The following is a 17,523-nucleotide window of genomic DNA, read 5'->3' on the forward strand; positions in this document are numbered from 1 at the left end:
TAAAAAAGATTGTTTTAAGGTATCCACATTAATAGTATCTAAAGGAGTATCTCTTTGTTTTTTTCTGATGGCATTTTTCATAGAAATATATTTCTCCTTTTCTTTTATGATTAATGAGAATTCCCTGGTTGTGATGTGAGAATCGCTAATGGCTTTATTGACTAAATCATTAATGGTGTTGAGTTTTGAAATTGCCAACATTCCTATTTTCTCATGTTTTCCTATTTTTTCAAGTATGTTTTTTTTCTCCCAACTTAGGGCCGATGAGATAATGGTGCTTCCAATTGTCACTCCTCCTAACGCCAAACCTATTGGTGCGGTTAGTACACCTGCTTATGCGGACACACCAACTGATCCAGCTGTTACGCTAGTTCAATTTAGAAAGTGGCTAATGCCAGTAATTGCGTTGAATGCTTTTTTTGTACTTTGAGAATATCTTTCTCCTAAACTAAATACTTCTTGACTTCACAGATCTGTTGGAGTCTTGTGGTTTATCTGCATATTTTAAGTATTCTGGCAAATTAGGATCAATCACATTTTCATTACTCTCACTCATTTATTTAGGATGATTTTAAAGATGTGAAATGCTAGAATCTCCTATAGGTACTACAACTTTCGGGGGGGGGGGGGGGGTAGATATCCTAGTATTTATTTTTATTGACGGGGGGTTGTTTCAGGCAAAGCACGCTAGTTACTTTGGATGGGGGAGGGGCATTAGCTCCCAAAGGAGCAGTGGTAGGAGTTTGAGATTTATCATCCGGAGCTGGAGCTCCTGTTGGAGTTTGAACTCTCACTTCATGATAATCTATCCGTGGTTCATGTTGAATTTCTTCTAGTACTTTCTTCTAGTTTTTTGATCGCTTCGAATAACCCCAAATTCTGCTCGATTAGTAATAAGGGAAGTTCTAGCTGTACATCTGATCCCTTGAAATATACACTGGATATCCCCCACCTTTGGGTGTGTCTTTACATTTGGGGTGGTGACCACATGTGATGGATTCATTTAGTTCTAATAGATGAAATCGTTGTTCGTCTGTGAGATCCGAAGGGTGTACGCCTGTAGGATTTAAAAAAAAGGGATCAACACCACATCTTTTGGTGGGGGTAGACACAGGTAGACTTAGGTCGTAATCCACTGTTGGTGTGTCAGCCCCTGTTGGAGTGTCAACTACCGTTGGAGTGTCAGCCTCTGTTGGGGTGTCAACTACCGTTGGAGTTTGCTTTGGGGGTGGGGTTGGGAAGGAGGTTTACAATCTGGAGCACCGGCTGGTGTTGGATCGCTTGGATCTATCTGTGGTTTATGCTGAATTTCTTCTAGTATTTTCATCCAGTTTTTTTGACGCTTCGAATAACCCCAAATTCTACTCATTTAGTAAGAATAGAAGTTCTAGTTGTACGTCTGCTCCATTGAAATCCACAGGACGGTTGTGTTCGTCAGTTATCCAGATTCTAAATTCGTTAAATTTTTCTTCACATGGTCTGTTTCTCAACCCCGTCAAATATTCTTTGAGTGAATCTCCGAAATCACACTCCTTCAATGGAATTCTTGCTAGCAAATCTGACTAACTTGAATTGTAAATTATGTCATTTTTATCGATTATATCGCAGTGAATGCGGAAGAATTCGAACGGTCTAAAATTAATTGGTTTGTCGCCAACATGACATAGCCGGGGGTCGTCACCAACTCATTAAATCCCCCCTTGGGAACATTAGATCCCAAAAGATCTTTCACTTCCTCCGTAACTATTAGACAATACTGCATTTTATCTTTTTTTCTACAAGCGACCCCAAGTAAGCCGGTTGTTTCCTGGAGTTGAAAACCTGATCCATATTGGTTGTGCCCACCTACTTCCATTTGGGCTCTGAAACCCTCAATGAAAGATTTTACCATGTATAGTCCATCTGGAAGTATAAAGCGGTACCTACCAACCCCTTTTTTGATTGTGAAGTTATTGTTTCCTAATTTTCTAGAAATGTTGTAAAAAGTACAGGGCAGTCCTACAAAAGTAATTCTCATACCACTAACATTAGACAACATCTCATCCAACGGAATTGTAAGGTTGTTACAATTTTGACCACTTAACCACTTTGACTCAATCATAACTATTTTTTCACGCATTTATTTAAGTTAGTTTTAAGTTTTTTAAGTTTAGGGAGAGCTCCGTTGTTTTGTAAAGTTTTTTAAGTATAGAGATGTTAATTTTTTTTCAGTTTTCAGTTTTTTAAGTTTAGAGATATAAGTTTTTTTATTTTTTGGGAGAACTCCTTTAGGAGCTAATGCTCCTCTGTTTTTTAAGTTTTTTTAAGTTTAGAGATTTTAAGGTTTTTTTATTTGTTCAGTTTTTCAGGTTTTTTTAAGTTAAGAGATTTTAAGTGTTTTTTATTTTTCAGTTTTTTCATTTTTTTTAAGTTTAGAGATTTTAAGTTTTTTTTTATTTTTTTATTTGTTATTATTTTAATTTTAGGAATTTTAGATTTATTGAACAAATAAGATTTCATGGTGTTGGTTTTTATTTTTCCCTTTGTAAACAAACAAAGTAAATATCAGGATTTCCCTTCAAGGTTTCCCTCTGGGGTTCCGTCATCTTGTTGAACCTTTCTGATAGATAAGTTGTGATTTCAACAATACTACCCAATTTTGAAAACACTAGAGTAATTTCCAGTCTTTCGCCAAGCTTTCTTTGTGCTTTAGAAATATCTTTCATTTTGTATCTTTCATCAATTTCTAAGTCTTCGAGTTTACCATAATTTTTTGGTATTTTAGGTTTGAAATCCATGTTCAAATCCTCTAAAAATTTTGATAGATTTTCGACATTTTCGACTTCTTTATTTTCACTTATTTTACCCTCCATTTATAATACCTTTTTTTTAAATAGACGAATTATCAAGTTTTTAACAATTTAAGAAAAAAAAATCTTAAAAGCAACAAATAAAGTATCAACCTAAAAAAGAATTTTGTCGAGATTGTCTTTCTGACGTTTTAAAGAAAAACTACAACCACCATCTAAAATCTGAAAAACATAAAAAATAACACAAAAAAAATCAGAGGAATTAAATAGGAAACTAATGCCTAAGAACGAACTTCCTCTAATTCAGAACGAACTTCCTCTAATTCAGAACAAAGAGCCGACGAACGAACCTACTAACAGTTCTAGTATAATACTTCACAACTGACAGAAACAGAGGAATTTTTTTTATCGATGGCGGGGAAAATTAAAGGAATAGAAATAGTAAACAAATTTGGAAGAAAGGAAAAAAAAACCATTTACCTTCAGATTTTGTAACTGTGAAATTTAGACAACCACAAGTAGTAACAGACTTGTCGAATTACAAAGAGAAATTGTTGAGATTTTGTCACTTCTAAAAAGTTATCATTTTAAGATAAGTATTAATTTGGAAGTTAACTATAAAGAATAACACCGAAATACTTCATGGAATTCAATCTCCTTTTGAAGTTGTTAGCAGAAGTTGCAGTACAAAAATGGTTGGATTACATCACATTACAAATCGAAGAGAGATATTTTAAAGGAAGTGGACTGACACTTAAAAAGATAAACATAGCGGATTTATTTTTAGTTGCATACAGAGCTACCAAAGGAGGGCACTTAATTAAACTTCCTTTCAAATCTAGTTCGATAATTAATGTACAATGTAATGACGGGAAGTGTTTTTTGTGGAGTTTGTTAGCAGCACGTTACGAACCAATTAATCACAATTGTGATGCTAGCTCCTACAGGATATATGAAGGTAAAGTCAAAATAAATAATTTTCCAGTATGTGTAAAAAAAGATGTGCCAAAAATTGAAAGAGAAAATAATTTGAAGATTAATATTTTTGAGTTGGTGAAACCAGCGGGAGCTAATAAGCAATTAAATAATATGTTAGATTACACTTTGGAACCACTCTATCTATCTGATAATTTTGAGGATGAAAACGTAATAGATATTTTGTACTACCAAGAACATTATATGCTACTGAAAAATATATCTGTGTTTTTTCGTAATAATAACAGTAATAAAAAATATTTATGTAGAAGGTGTATGAATGCTTTTGATAGGGAAATAACTCTAGTTAATCACAAAAAGAAATGTGGGGTACATGATTATTGCGCAGTCAAAATGCCAAAGAAGGGAAGTGCAGAGGCAAACCTAAAATTTAAAAAACACTCGTTTAAAAATAGGGTTCCTTTTGTGATGTACGCCGATTTCGAAGCAACTAGTGATAATTTAAAAGATTCAGAGGGTGTTCTAGTAAAAGTTACAGATGAGGGGTCAGAAAAAACTAAGCGATTAAAAATCCAAAAAGCCTCTGCAGTGGGATTTATATTCATTCAGATTATCAAGAACTTTTTGAAAGTGCATATTTTTCATACCGCGGGGAGGATGTGGTTGATTGGTTTTGTGAGTGGTTAATGCAGAAAGAAGATGAATTTGGGAAACTTTTAAACACAGAAGTAGAAATGGAATTTACTAGCGGAGAGCAAGAAAAGTTTGAGTTGGATAAGAAAAACCGAAACTGCTAATATTGTGGCAAAGATAATAAGAATAATGAAAAAATAGTTAGGGATCATGACCATTCCAGTGGTAAGTTTAGAGGTGCGGCTCACAGCTTTTGTAACCTCATCGCAAAACATGCCAAATTTGTACCGATTTTCTTCCACAATCTTAGTCACTATGACTCTCATCTTTTCATTAAAACACTGGTTAAAAAAACATTGATTAAGAAGACAAAAGGTAACAGACTGAAACTCCTTCCCAAATCAGCTGAAGACTATATTTCTTTTCAGTTTGGTTGTTTTCGGTTTTTAGATTCCTTCAGATTTCTGCAATCCGGTTTGGACATCATAACAAAATCAATGGTAGATTGTGACTTCAAAATCACCAGGAAGTTTTGTCCAGACAACGAAGACTTCAAATTACTGAGAAAGAAAGGTTCTGTACCATATTCTTTTTACACCTCACAAGAATGTTTCAACGAAGAAACACTTAGAGAAGATATGTTTTTTAACAATTTGAAAAATGAAATGGAACCTCTGGAGGTGTATCAAAAAGCAAAAGAGATTTGGGATCACTTCAAGGCGAAAGAAAGTGGGAGTTGGGGCTCTCGCTGGGACCATGGAAAATTTATAGATTTGTACCTAAAATCTGATGTGTTACTTTTGGCAGACATTTTTTGAAAATTTAGAGATGTCAATTTAAACTATTTTGAAATCGATCATTGTCATTGTTACTCCGCTCCTGGTGTCACTTGGCAAGCGGATCTGAAATAAACAGGCATCAATCTTGATTTACTAACTGAAGTTGATTCTTTTCTGCTATTTGAAAAAGCAATAAGAGGTGGAATTTCTGGGGTAATGGGAACTAGATATTTCAAAGCTGATGACCAACATAAACTTCTGTATGTCGACGCAAATAATCTTTACGGTTGGGCCATGATGCAAATGTTACCTGAGTCTTATTTCAGAGTTTACGAAGAAATACCCGAAATAACAGAAGAGAATATAATGAATATTTCTGAAAATTCTCCGATAGGTTTTTATTGTGAAGTCGACCTGGAATACCCAGAAAAAATTAAGTTTAAATCATTGAATTTTCTGTATTGTCCGGAATCATTATCAAATTCCCTACGAGGAATTGAGTGACTACCAGAAGAAATTGCTGGGGGATGAGAAGAGACCTAAGGTTGAGAAACTTATCTTGAATCAGAAAAATAAGAAAAACTACATTGTGCATTACAGGATTTTACAATTTTACCTAAAGCAAGGAATGGTGTTGAAAAAAATTCACAACGTCATAAGTTTTAGGCAGAAAAAGTGGTTGGGAAAATATATCGATTTCAAAACCAAACAGAGAATGGTGGCCAAAACAGACTTTGAGAAAGATTTTTTCAAATTAATGAATAACGCTTTCGACGGAAAAACCTGTGAAAACATAAGGAACAGGAAGGGTGTTGAGTTGGTGACAGACCCCGACGTTGCAATGAGGAAACACGCTAATCCTAAGTTCAATTCGGAAGTTATATTCGATGAGGATTTGGTTGCAATTCTGATGAGAAAAACAAGTATGGTATTCAACAAACCACTTTACATTGGGGCTACAGTTCTAGAACTATCTAAATTACTAATGTACAAATTCTGCTACGAAACTTTACAACCACACTTTGGCAAGAAAAACATAGAGTTGCTCTATCTTGACACTGACAGTTTTGTCTTAAAGTTAAAGACTGACGATTTGACAAAAGATCTTACAATTCTGAAAGAACATTTCGACTTCAGTAGCTACCCAAAAATCATCCACTGTATGACAGGAGTTAAGTGAAAGTCCCAGGATATTTTAAAGATGAGTTGGCTGGGGATGAAATGAAAGAAGTTATTGCTTTGAAAAGTAAAATGTATGCCTACAAAACTGAGACCTCTGATGCAAAAAAGTTAAAGGGAATAAGTAAACATGTGGTAAAAACTGGTATTTCATTTGACGACTATTACAGTTCGTTGGTTGATAAAAAAACATGGTACCATGATATGAGGGTTCTGTGATCTGACAAGCACAATATGTTTGTAGAGGAAGTTAATAAACGAAGTTTAAATCCATTCGACGATAAGAGATATATTTTAGATGATGGAATTTCAAGGGTTCCGTATGGAGCACCAACACTATGAAGTGCAGCGAAGCTCGCCCCTGTTGGCTATATTGAATAAAATATTTAAGAAAATATTCACTTAATAAATGGAACAAAATTTAAATTCAAAATTTAGAAAAATAAGAATAATAATTTAGGGTAGTATTTCTGCCGGAAAATCAAAGTTAATTGAAAGTTTGAAAGAATTTAACGATGTAGAGGTTATTCCAGAGCCTATAGATGAATGGAAAATATATAATGGAAAAAATACGTTGGAACATATGTACAGTAACCCTAAAGAATATTCTGAAGAATTTCAAATGATGGCACTAGAAACGTCTTTTAGAGATAATAACAGTGCAGATTCTGAAAAAACAATAATTTTGGAAAGGAGTATTTTCTCTACACATCAAGTCTTTTCGAGTTTGGGTCGTTTTGAGGGGAATTTAACTCAGGATCAATTTCAGAATTTAGAGGATAAGTATTCTGAATACTTTTATGAAATGTATGAAACTGGAAAACTGGAAAACTTCATAATTTATCTTAGAACCGACCCAAAAATTTGTTATGGGAGAATGCAAGAACGAAATCGTGAGGAGGAAAAATCTGTTAGTTTAGAATATTTAAATTATGTTCATTATCATCACGAAGAAACATTCATTAAAAAACACCTGGAGGTTCCGGTTATAGTTTTAGACGGAAACGATAGAATAGAAAATGTAAAAAATATATTTATTAACTTAATGCAAACTAATAAGCATAAATGCTGTTCAAAATGCAAAGTATATTAACGCTATGAGTATTATTTTAAAAAAAGTCAATCCAAAGATGGGTTGCAGGGTTACTGTAAAGATTGCCATAGAAACTATAATAGGGATGGCATGAGAATAGAATATAAAGATCCTAACTTTTATACGATTCACAAAATGTGGGTTTCTATGAACCGTTGTGGTACAATGGTACCACTTGAAAAATATCTTGGTTGCACTAACCAGTTTTTTATTGATTAGTTGAATTGGCAAAGAGAGGGGAAAATTATTGTAGATGAAGAATACGATCATGTTTTACCGGTGGCTCGTTTTAAAGTTGTTCAAGAAATCTGCTGTAATTGGGTAAATATCAACCCGATCAGTATGAAAGAAAATCGGAGTAAAGGTGCAAAATTATTCCCAAATATCTACAAACTTCAACATCAAAAGCCAAAGATTGTCTGGAAAATTATGTGTTCCCAAATGATGAAGAAAGGAACGAAACTTTGAGTAAATTATCTGATGTTGAAAAACATCCTGCAGTTGTCAACATCTTAAAGTGATTTTATGTTAGATACCGGAAGCCACTCATTGAATTTTTTCGGAGTGACCTTTCCATTTAACTAAACCATATTTTTCTCCCTTAACTGTTTTGTAAAGTAAAATTTTTTCGATTTTGTATTCGATTTGATCTGGGTTTGGAACGTAACTTAATTTCTCTGTGTAAAAATAACCGTCTATAATTTCTGATTGATAATCCTCGAGTTGGTAGACGATAGGTTTTGTGAAAATTATTTGTTTTATTTTAAAACTCCTTCTGTAAAATTAGGAAGATAACCTTTAGAAAATATGGTTTTGTATTTGGTTATTCTAACGCTGTCACCAATCTTGTATTTTGGATGACCATAATCTTTAAGTAGAAATGCTCCATAGAGATTGTACCAAACTGTTCTGGTATTATCTTCTTCTCTAGATTCGATTGGTTTCATTCCAATGGATGAGTGAAATGTATTGTTGTAACCATTCACTAGGTTTTCAAGAATATCCAACCATTTGTTAGTCTCTTTTGCAGTGAAATTATTCCACATTCTAGTTTTTAAAGTACGATTAAATCTTTCTACAATGGCTGCTTTTTTGCTTGAGAAAGTTGAGAACCATTCTATGTTATTTTTTTCAAGTAATTCTTTCAGTGATTTATTGTAGAATTCGTTACCATCATCAAATTGTAATTTCTCTGGTTTTGCTTCTTTAAAAATAGTGACAAAAAAATCTTTAACGTCTTCTCTCTTTTTAGTCTTGAGAGGTAAGGCTCAAGCGTAACAGCTGAATAAATCAATGACCGTTAAAATGTATCTGTAATTTTTATTGTCTTTTTTTATACTTCTGTAAATCCACTAAATCAGCTTGCCATTGTTGATCTACGTAAGAAACCATTGTTTTTCGGAAAGTGAATTTTTCGGTGATTGGTTTGTGTATTTGGTAGGTTTGTAAACAAACTAGGAAATCTTTCAATTCCTTTTTCTTGATTGCCATTTTATCTGTTTTTATTTTTCTCCAAAGTTGACTTTCATTTGTATAGGCCACAGTACTTTGGGGATTAAAGTATAAATCTCTAAGATATTGTCATTTGAAACATCTTTCGCTAGAACCTTGTTCGTTGGAACTTTGTTCGTTAAAACCTTTTCGGTGGTCATTTATTTACCATTTTCTTATTGTTAGTTAATGGCTGGAATGTTAATTGGTGCTGTAGTAAACACCGTTGCCTTTTCTGGAGCGGGATATCTTTTCAAAGCCAATGACAAAAATGGTTATCAAGACGAACTGAAGAGACACAATTTAGCTACCGAAAAATTACAAAGGGAATCTAAGGCTTGGGATGAACATCGGAAAGAAACCATTGATTTCGTTAACCTTCAATTGAAAAGAGAAAATGAAAGTGCAATTGATTTCCGAAATGTTGATGCTTCTTTTGTTCTCTACAACGAACTTCACCCAGAGAATAAAGTACAACTTCGTAAAATTCCTGAATTAAAAGATTTCTACCAACCGAGTGAGGAAATGAAAACTATGAATATCTTTTTATTGTCAGTGGTGTGATCGGAGCAGGACTTTTAGTGAAATATATGATATGAGGGAGGGGTGTTTTTCGATTTTTTGATTTTTTTGATGTGTGTGTAACCTGGAAATGTTATTAATGTTGGATATCGTTTGTAGTGTCTCTGGGGAAAAACGCTTTTGCGTGAGTAGTTGATTTTAACCCTTTATTAGTAAGGTATTTTTAGAAAATTTGTGTTAAGGAACTTTAGTGGGTTTTTTTGGGGGGGGGGGGTGTAGAGTATATGTAATATGCTGGTCGGTGCCTAAATCAACAGTTTTAGAGTTGGAAATGGGGTGCGGAGGGCTTGGAAATCATGAAAATTTAAAATTTTGAATTTGGAGCAGCCGATTTTGCCGTTTTACAGTCACTAGGGGTGTTAAAATAGGCTGTAACCCTGCATATTACATATACTTTCTTAGATGAGCAAAGTAGAGGCGCTATAGTTTTTCCTTGAAACATGCATATTCAGTGAAAAAAATACATCTCTGAAGGAGATAACATCAAATCTTGTCTCGAGAGACATATGTATATATATTTTGGGAAGATAAGGGCAAATTTGTATAGTCGCCAAGGTGGCTCAGACACTCTCTTTTTGGTTCTAGTAAAAATGAAAAGGTCAGGGGCCATTGTGCTCACCGTATAGATATTTGATGGTTAAGCATTCATGCTGGTTACGAAACATTGAAAAGTATTTCAAATTAAAAACCCATGTTCCATATCATACTGGTGGTTAAGTGGGTGTACTCATGATATCACTCATTTCCATTTATGGGGTAATCAAGTGCCATCAACGTGACGTCGGAAAAATCGATATCAGCACCAATACGTCACAGGGTAGATTCTTACTCCAGGAAACTTATTATTGCATCGTTCCAGGTGGAAAGGGTCGATGCATGGAGAGCTAAATCAGGTCAAATCGTAGTCAACATCGGAAAATCGCGATAATTCAGTCAGATTTTGAAATTTTCCTTTTTTTGTGCAATTTGTTGATGGAACTACCTGTGTCGAATAAGAGGTGACTGGGCAGCCGACAGCTGGGTAATATTGCCCTTAAAAATGCCAATAGTCCTTTAAACGGCCAATTTATGCCACTTGACCTATGGGACCCTGAAAAGTAGGTCAAATCAAAAACCGTATGATATGTGATGAATTCTTGCTAGGAGAACCGACCATAAGAATTTTATTAAAAACGAGTCACATAAGAGAGATATCACACTTTTAATCTTTCCACTTTTGGCCCCCTGGTGGCCAAGTCAAGAATCAGACCAATATTTAGTGTCAGAGGTCACCTGACCTGCTGGGTACTGTACAAAGTTTCAAGTTTATAGCCCTAGCGGTTCAGAAACGTGTCACTGTTTTTGAAACGGGGTACAGACGACGGATGACAGACGACGACGGAAACGGACGCTGGACACTGCGGTATTGTATAGCCTCCTCTACGGTGAGCCAAAAATATATGGCCTGAAATGTTCTTGCGTGCGCTAGATTGTGGCTCCCCTTGGTTCTCCAGTAAGGTTTCTTGATAGTTAGGGTAATAATGTGTGCGACTGTACAGCGCTTTGAGACAGTAGATAGAACAGTGAAAAGCGCTATATAAAACTATGACCACTGTTATTATCATCATTATTACATTTACTTACGATCAACACATTTCCCTTGACGTGTATCCCACATGGTGGCGGCATCTGGACATCCTGCAAGATTAGAAGAGACTTTATTGAAAGTGACTTTAAGACGACTATACCTGGCAAGGTATGTTGCCACCGGTTCGTTGGTCAAAGGTACGCTGGTCAGCAACATCGTCGCGGCGGGGTTTTCCCCGGTTTTGGCCTCGTTTTCGAGGGCGAGGCCGGGATTCTCCGCATTTAGCGACGGTGTTGTTGACTCGCTGAGGACACTCCTCTTTGACCCGAACTTTAGCAATAGGCATGGCCGGGAGATGAAAATGGTCAAGCACCTTACGCGATTTTAACTTGTTAATAATGACTGTGTGATACTGTGATATTATATACTTATATGTTTTATACTTGTAAATTTTATTCTCCCATATGGGAGGTTAATAAATAAATAATAAAAAATAATAGTGATCTAGATCTACTTATATGGAGATTGCTTCTCTTCAATCGTGTCTTGAAAGATGAGTGAAAACAACAACATAAAAACAAATTATTCTGCGCTATAATATTGATTGGAGATAAAGCGCAATGGCTTTGTAAGCTCAAACTTCATATGAATAAAAAACCAACAGATTCCACCAAGCCGTTAGAGCAAAGATAAGACAAATCACGATGCGAGACTATAGCTATTTTACCCAATCCAGACTTGCCAAAAGAAGAAGAACGTTTCTCTGCCACCTTGCGTTGAGCTTAAACTTACGTAAAATGCATTTTTTCTCCACTTGACTCCACTGTTCGGCTGCATTTGGACATCCTGCAGAAAGACAACATAACCAGTAAATTCCAAGGAACAGGAACACTACTAGCATTATGCTCTAATTGTGGAATTAATGAGAATATTAATTAAGTACTTACGGTCAACACATTTATTTACCGTCCACTTTTTCTCGGCTGGACATCCTGTCAATTAGAAAGAATATTTGGATATCGGAATACTAGATATTGGACATGCAGTAGTGCAATACCATGTATATGGAAAGGTTAAAGGAAGCCAATCACGAAAAGCTTACAAAAATGGGGAGTTTTAGACGGCCCGGTTAAAACCAAAGCGGAAATAAGCTTCCATTGATAAATCCATAGTTCCTAAACCTGAGTTCCCCTCAGGTAGTTGATTATGTGAGCTGGGCATCTGGGTAACATTGGATAACGATGCATAGCATTACTGACTCCAGTCAGTGAACTGCATAAGAGGTAATTACCAATTTTAGTTATTTCTTTACTACGTTATCTAAATAAAGATTTTGTGCCACGACTGGATCCCTTTCATTATAACTGGTGTGTAACAAATACTAATTTGTTTGAAGTACTGATGGAATAAAATAACCAAATGTGAACAGATCACGAGAAGGATTACGAAACGTACCAGAGTACTCATTGATCTACCCAAGATGTCTACCCACTAAAACCACTGAAAAAAGAAATGACCGCCAAGGGTAGTAAAATACCTACTTGCAATGCAGTCCTTCTTCGCTTCATCCCATTTATAATCAGCGGCACAACCTGAAAATACAGCCACAGGTGAACGTGTTACATTAACGCTATCAAACTCAGTTGGCCTATTCGGTATTGCGAACATCTTAAAGTATGATTCAATGGCAGGTTTTCTGGATTTTTATGGTACGCCGTTTTTACCACAGTAAAAATAAAATCCAACGTAATTTTTATCGTGAAGGCGAAGGCATTCCAGAAGTTTTTTTGCATTAATTTCATTTTTAGGGTCTAAGTAAAGCTCGAGGCAAAATATGCACCGAGGATCGAAATTCATTTAAAATATTTTTATTCTATCTTAAACTGTTGGCTTCAAAATCTCTTTCGAATTCTCTGAACTATGGAATCTAATACAATTTGGGTGCGGTTTTTTGTCCTTTCTTTCAAGTTATGAAGTTAGCGACTAATCGATTCACACAAACGCCAGCAATACAAAACCTGTCCTGTTTCTTTTGGGGACTTGTTCATTTACGCAAACGACAGCGAATTCGTTATTGTTGAAGCAACATGCAAACTTGGTCACTTTAAAAAACTGCGCGGTAAAACCTTCCGGTGTAGAAATCGACCCATTATTCAGTTTTAAACTTTCTTTTTGGTTTCTTTTTGATATAAGAGAACGATACCAGTCACAGAGCCACTGAAATATTTTAGTTGAAAACCGCTTGGTTTTTTGTCTTATTTGCCTTATAGTTATATCACAAAATGTCACAAAAAAATTAAATTCTCCTTTTTTTCAGGAAACCTTAGCGTTTTGTAATATGATTTAAGTTACGTCAATTACTAATTCCGCAGGTTAGTTCAAGGAAACAGGTCAAAAGTCCTTTTCTGCAGCACGATTTTCGATTTATTACTGCTCCGACAGATTTATTTTCTTTTTAAAGTATACATTCGATATACTAATTTTAGCTAGTACCATAGAATTGTAGAAAATGATACTCACGCAGAACGCACTTAGAATCTTTAGTGTCCCACTTTTCTTCTGCTTTCGGACAGTCTGAAAATAGCCCAAAGCGTTGTTTTTTTAGCTTTGATCTGAATGGCATACATTATCCGATACGGTTTACATTGATATCATTTTAGGGATGATCTTTACATCACTAGTGTTATTCCTGGCAAACGATGTTCGTGTAATTTCCAAACTGAAATGATTGGACGAAGATAGCGTTTATTACCTGTCTTGGTATCTTGTTTATTATACGTCACCGTTTTTTCGTGGACGTTTAACTGGGAAGTGGAAACGGTGGCGCGAGTTTTCCTTAAGCTAAGCTATATTTATGTGTAATCTGGACCCATGCTTATCAAAGGTTAACTCCGCTTCAAACACAAAGTGCAATTTTAGCTTGAAGCATTTTGTAGCAGGGCTACTTACTGGTCTGGCAAGAGTGTCCATCACCATTGAATCCATCATTGCATTTACACGCGTACTGTCCATTTACTGTAGAGCAGCTAGCATCTTTATGACAAGCAGGAAAAGCTAGTTGCCTCAAGGTGCCTTGCGCTGTGCATTCGTACTTGACAGTGCAACCCTTCATCACAACTGAATTGCCGCTCTGAAATCGGATTATTTCGACAAAGAACTAGATTATACAAATATGAACTAAAGGAAGACATGACCGTGAACACTCAGGACAGAGGGAGGTTATCATGAGATGATACAAATAATTATGAATCATTTAGTAATACAGAGGAAAAGAGGTAATTTAAAATCTTAACTGCAAATAGGGTAAAACACATGCAGTGATAACCGTAACCATTGATGAACCAATAACCCGAACATAAAAAGTAACCCAAATACAGTGAAAGCTGCACGGTTTCCCACTTTCGCCGCTGTGTAATAAAATAAACTAATTATGTCAGGGGTATCCGAATATTACATCAGGGTTTGGTTTCACTGTATTCGTTTTGATAAACGACATTAGACGTCAATATTAGAGCAACATAAAATGTGTGTAGAGCATTTAATGCTTACGTCGATATGTTGTCCATCAATGGCATCACATCCACACTTGCCAGGCAGAACACAGTCATTTCCAAGTCTAAAGTAGCCTTCATTACAAGAACAGCCATCTTCAGGCTCACCAGCGACGCAGTCCGCGGGAGCTTTCCTCTGTTGGCAGGTCTTTTCACATGCAGGGTACGACTTGGGAGTATAGGACGCATTTGCCTCGCAGTTTAGAGCTGGAAGGAAGACAAAATGGCTTGGGCTTATTATACTCTGGTTACCCAGGAAAGTGTTATTTACAAATATTTCCAATATAGGCAAATGAATAGTTTGGTGGTTACTTTTGATTGTGATGTCACGTAGGACAAATATGGTTGGTTACAACTTACGACAGAAGTTGGCTCTTCTCCAAACACTTCCCAGCCCTTGCTTTGCACAATCATCAGCAAACACAGCCAAGTTCTTGCAGACAACATCAGGGACGTCCTTCGCCGCTGTGGCCTCTTTAGAATAGAAACACACGTCGAACTCGCAGCTGTCCTGGTATTGCTTCACATTCACCAAACCACTTGCGATACAAGCATTGAGGGGACCGTTTGTGTCTGTGATGTAACCACAGTGGTTATTGTCCTTGACTTTCGTGGCCCAAGCAACAGTGCAATCACCATTGACATCGGCTGCTTTGCAGTTGCTACAAAAAGGTAAAATAGATATATACATAAATTGAATTTACTCGAAAAAGTTTACAACACCTTCCAACTACATTATAGAAACAGCTGCTACTAGAATTCTGTTAACAACATAATAATTATTGCAGTAGGCTATGCTTTAAAGAACTGTACGATGTGCATTTAAGGTTCCATGTTTAACTATTGACAATAACCAAAAAAAACAACTACGGAGTCAGCCTGACTCTCCTAGAAATGTAGGCCTTAGATTATTTCATAAAAAAGTAGACACTGTCAGCCGACATTTTCAAATCATCTTTTTTTTCCTGGTGCAACTGGATATTCTGGCTCTTCCAACAGATTAAATGAAGTTAGAATTACAACATTTTGTTCAACTATCAATTCCACCTTCTTCTTCTGACAATCTGACAATCTTTCACCCAGACCCGATGTGAAAATGTACCTACCTCTGTTGCTGTAGACCAGAGTCATCGGGCACATACCAACTACTCGAGAATTCATTCTTAGTAGTTGCTTTCGTCTGTCCTTTAGCAATAAGATCATCATTTCGATTGTCGTTACATGTTCCACAGATTCCTTCCACCTTGGTTCCGAGTGTGGATGAGATGAACGTCTCAATGAAGTACCTCCTGTAGGTGGTGATCATACCACAAGCTGTGGCCTCGACCTGGAACTGCCTGTTCGCGTATGAGACTTTCACGTCTGTGCCTTTCCTGGTCCTGATAGTTATGGGGAAACTGCTCTTGGTTCTGTCGACGCCGTCGATCTACAAAAGTAAGACACATACAATTCCGTTGGAGAAGAAGCAAGGTAATGATCGGCCTTTGAATGCACAATCTTGGGCTGGTTCGTCTCGCTGGCTCATGAAGCATTACCAAATCCTACAGCTGTCACCAAATCACGTCACGACCTCAGGCAAAAGGCCGCAACTGGAGCTATTCCGGATCCTTTTCATCAAATGGGTAGAACCCTTCAAGGGGTGTTTTGCGGTACATATGTGTGGTACACAGTGTCTATTAGGTGGATCCTGACAACAGGGCCTACGAGTAAAGTATAGTAACTAATGCTTGGATAAAGTTGCTGTACGTTGGCAGGTTTCCCGATTTGATAGAAGAAAATACAATTTTTGTGTTAAGATAAAAATACAGAGCCCCGGACATTTATTATTAATATAATCAAAGAAAATCTTACGTTTCACTGAATCATGTACAACGCATTTTTGCCGAAAAGTCGATACTTACGAAAACCTTCGCCGCTTGTTGACTGTATCTGAAGGTCATGTCCTCGACGGTCACATCCAACAACACCACAAAGCTTACTCGAGGGTTACCAATATGGACATTCTTCTCCTCTACATTGAAGTAACACTTGTCATTCTTGAATTCATCCTTTAGCTTGGTAAATGTGTACTTGCATTTGCCCATGAAGTCGATTCTGTGGCCGTCGTATTGGTAGTAATGGGGATCACCAGATGCGAAGCAGCGGCATGTTTCTGTAGAGTATTAAAGTGGCATGTACTTTCAACAGCTAGATTATTTCGCGAATTACGAAAAAAAAAGTAATTTTGACTGGAAAACCGTAAGAAAATTTGTATTCGCAAAAACATTAAAAACCTTGAAATTGTTATCTTTTTCAACTGATGCGATTGCGAAAATATAGAGGTGCAAATTATTGAGAGCTATATGTCGGGATGACTTACAGGGGAGACTCATTAATAACTACATGTATGATACACATTGACTATTGCATAGTCGCTTAGCTATATGTATTTGCGCAGTGTGTCACAGGTGCCTGTAGTTACTAGAATCATGGCGACTGATCAGCTCCGAATAAGCTGTGATGCACATAAACGAAAAGAAATGTACACGTACAGCTATTTCATGTCCAGAGTTACATGAACAAGTGTATTTTCTATGGGTGCTTTGGGGATTGATCACTTGCTATTGATTATAGATCTGTGATTCAGATACTATCGTGCGACTGCGCCACATCGGAGAGTATGAATAATGTTGGCAAAAGAAAGTTTAACTTACTCGCTTCACATGTTCCGAACATAGTGTTGTACTTCTGTGGTGACGGACATTCTGAAAAAGGGACATATATTATCAACAACTCCGGTTAAAAATCTTTTCTGGTTTAAAATCAATTCGTTATTCTTGTCTGCATTGTCTGGGGCTCTTGAGCACATACAAACTACCGGCCGGATATTCTCATTAACCGTGGTAAAGAACTGATGTAACGTACTTTTTGGACGTTTTGAAGC

At 36.3% G+C, this 17,523-nt stretch overlaps 2 protein-coding genes across 2 annotated transcripts in view; one reads left to right on the forward strand and one right to left on the reverse strand.

The window, feature by feature from the left end:
* LOC135494239 (Na(+)/H(+) exchanger beta-like) overlaps nt 1–17,523 on the forward strand; it is a 333,142-nt gene that overhangs the window by 243,253 nt on the left and 72,366 nt on the right. The gene's annotated exons all lie outside the window — the stretch shown is intronic.
* LOC135494236 (zonadhesin-like) overlaps nt 1–17,523 on the reverse strand; it is a 46,547-nt gene that overhangs the window by 24,185 nt on the left and 4,839 nt on the right. The window contains exons 8-18 of the mRNA XM_064782082.1: nt 17,294–17,344; nt 16,502–16,752; nt 15,707–16,026; nt 14,961–15,262; nt 14,599–14,807; nt 13,999–14,179; nt 13,570–13,623; nt 12,591–12,641; nt 11,997–12,041; nt 11,842–11,895; nt 11,106–11,159 (exon numbers count right to left, since the gene is read on the reverse strand). Of these exons, the coding sequence (XP_064638152.1) occupies nt 11,106–11,159; nt 11,842–11,895; nt 11,997–12,041; nt 12,591–12,641; nt 13,570–13,623; nt 13,999–14,179; nt 14,599–14,807; nt 14,961–15,262; nt 15,707–16,026; nt 16,502–16,752; nt 17,294–17,344 (1,572 nt within the window). The remainder of the gene's footprint in view (nt 1–11,105; nt 11,160–11,841; nt 11,896–11,996; nt 12,042–12,590; nt 12,642–13,569; nt 13,624–13,998; nt 14,180–14,598; nt 14,808–14,960; nt 15,263–15,706; nt 16,027–16,501; nt 16,753–17,293; nt 17,345–17,523) is intronic.

The sequence above is a fragment of the Lineus longissimus genome, chromosome 10, assembly GCF_910592395.1.
Source record: "Lineus longissimus chromosome 10, tnLinLong1.2, whole genome shotgun sequence".
NCBI lineage: Eukaryota > Metazoa > Nemertea > Pilidiophora > Heteronemertea > Lineidae > Lineus > Lineus longissimus.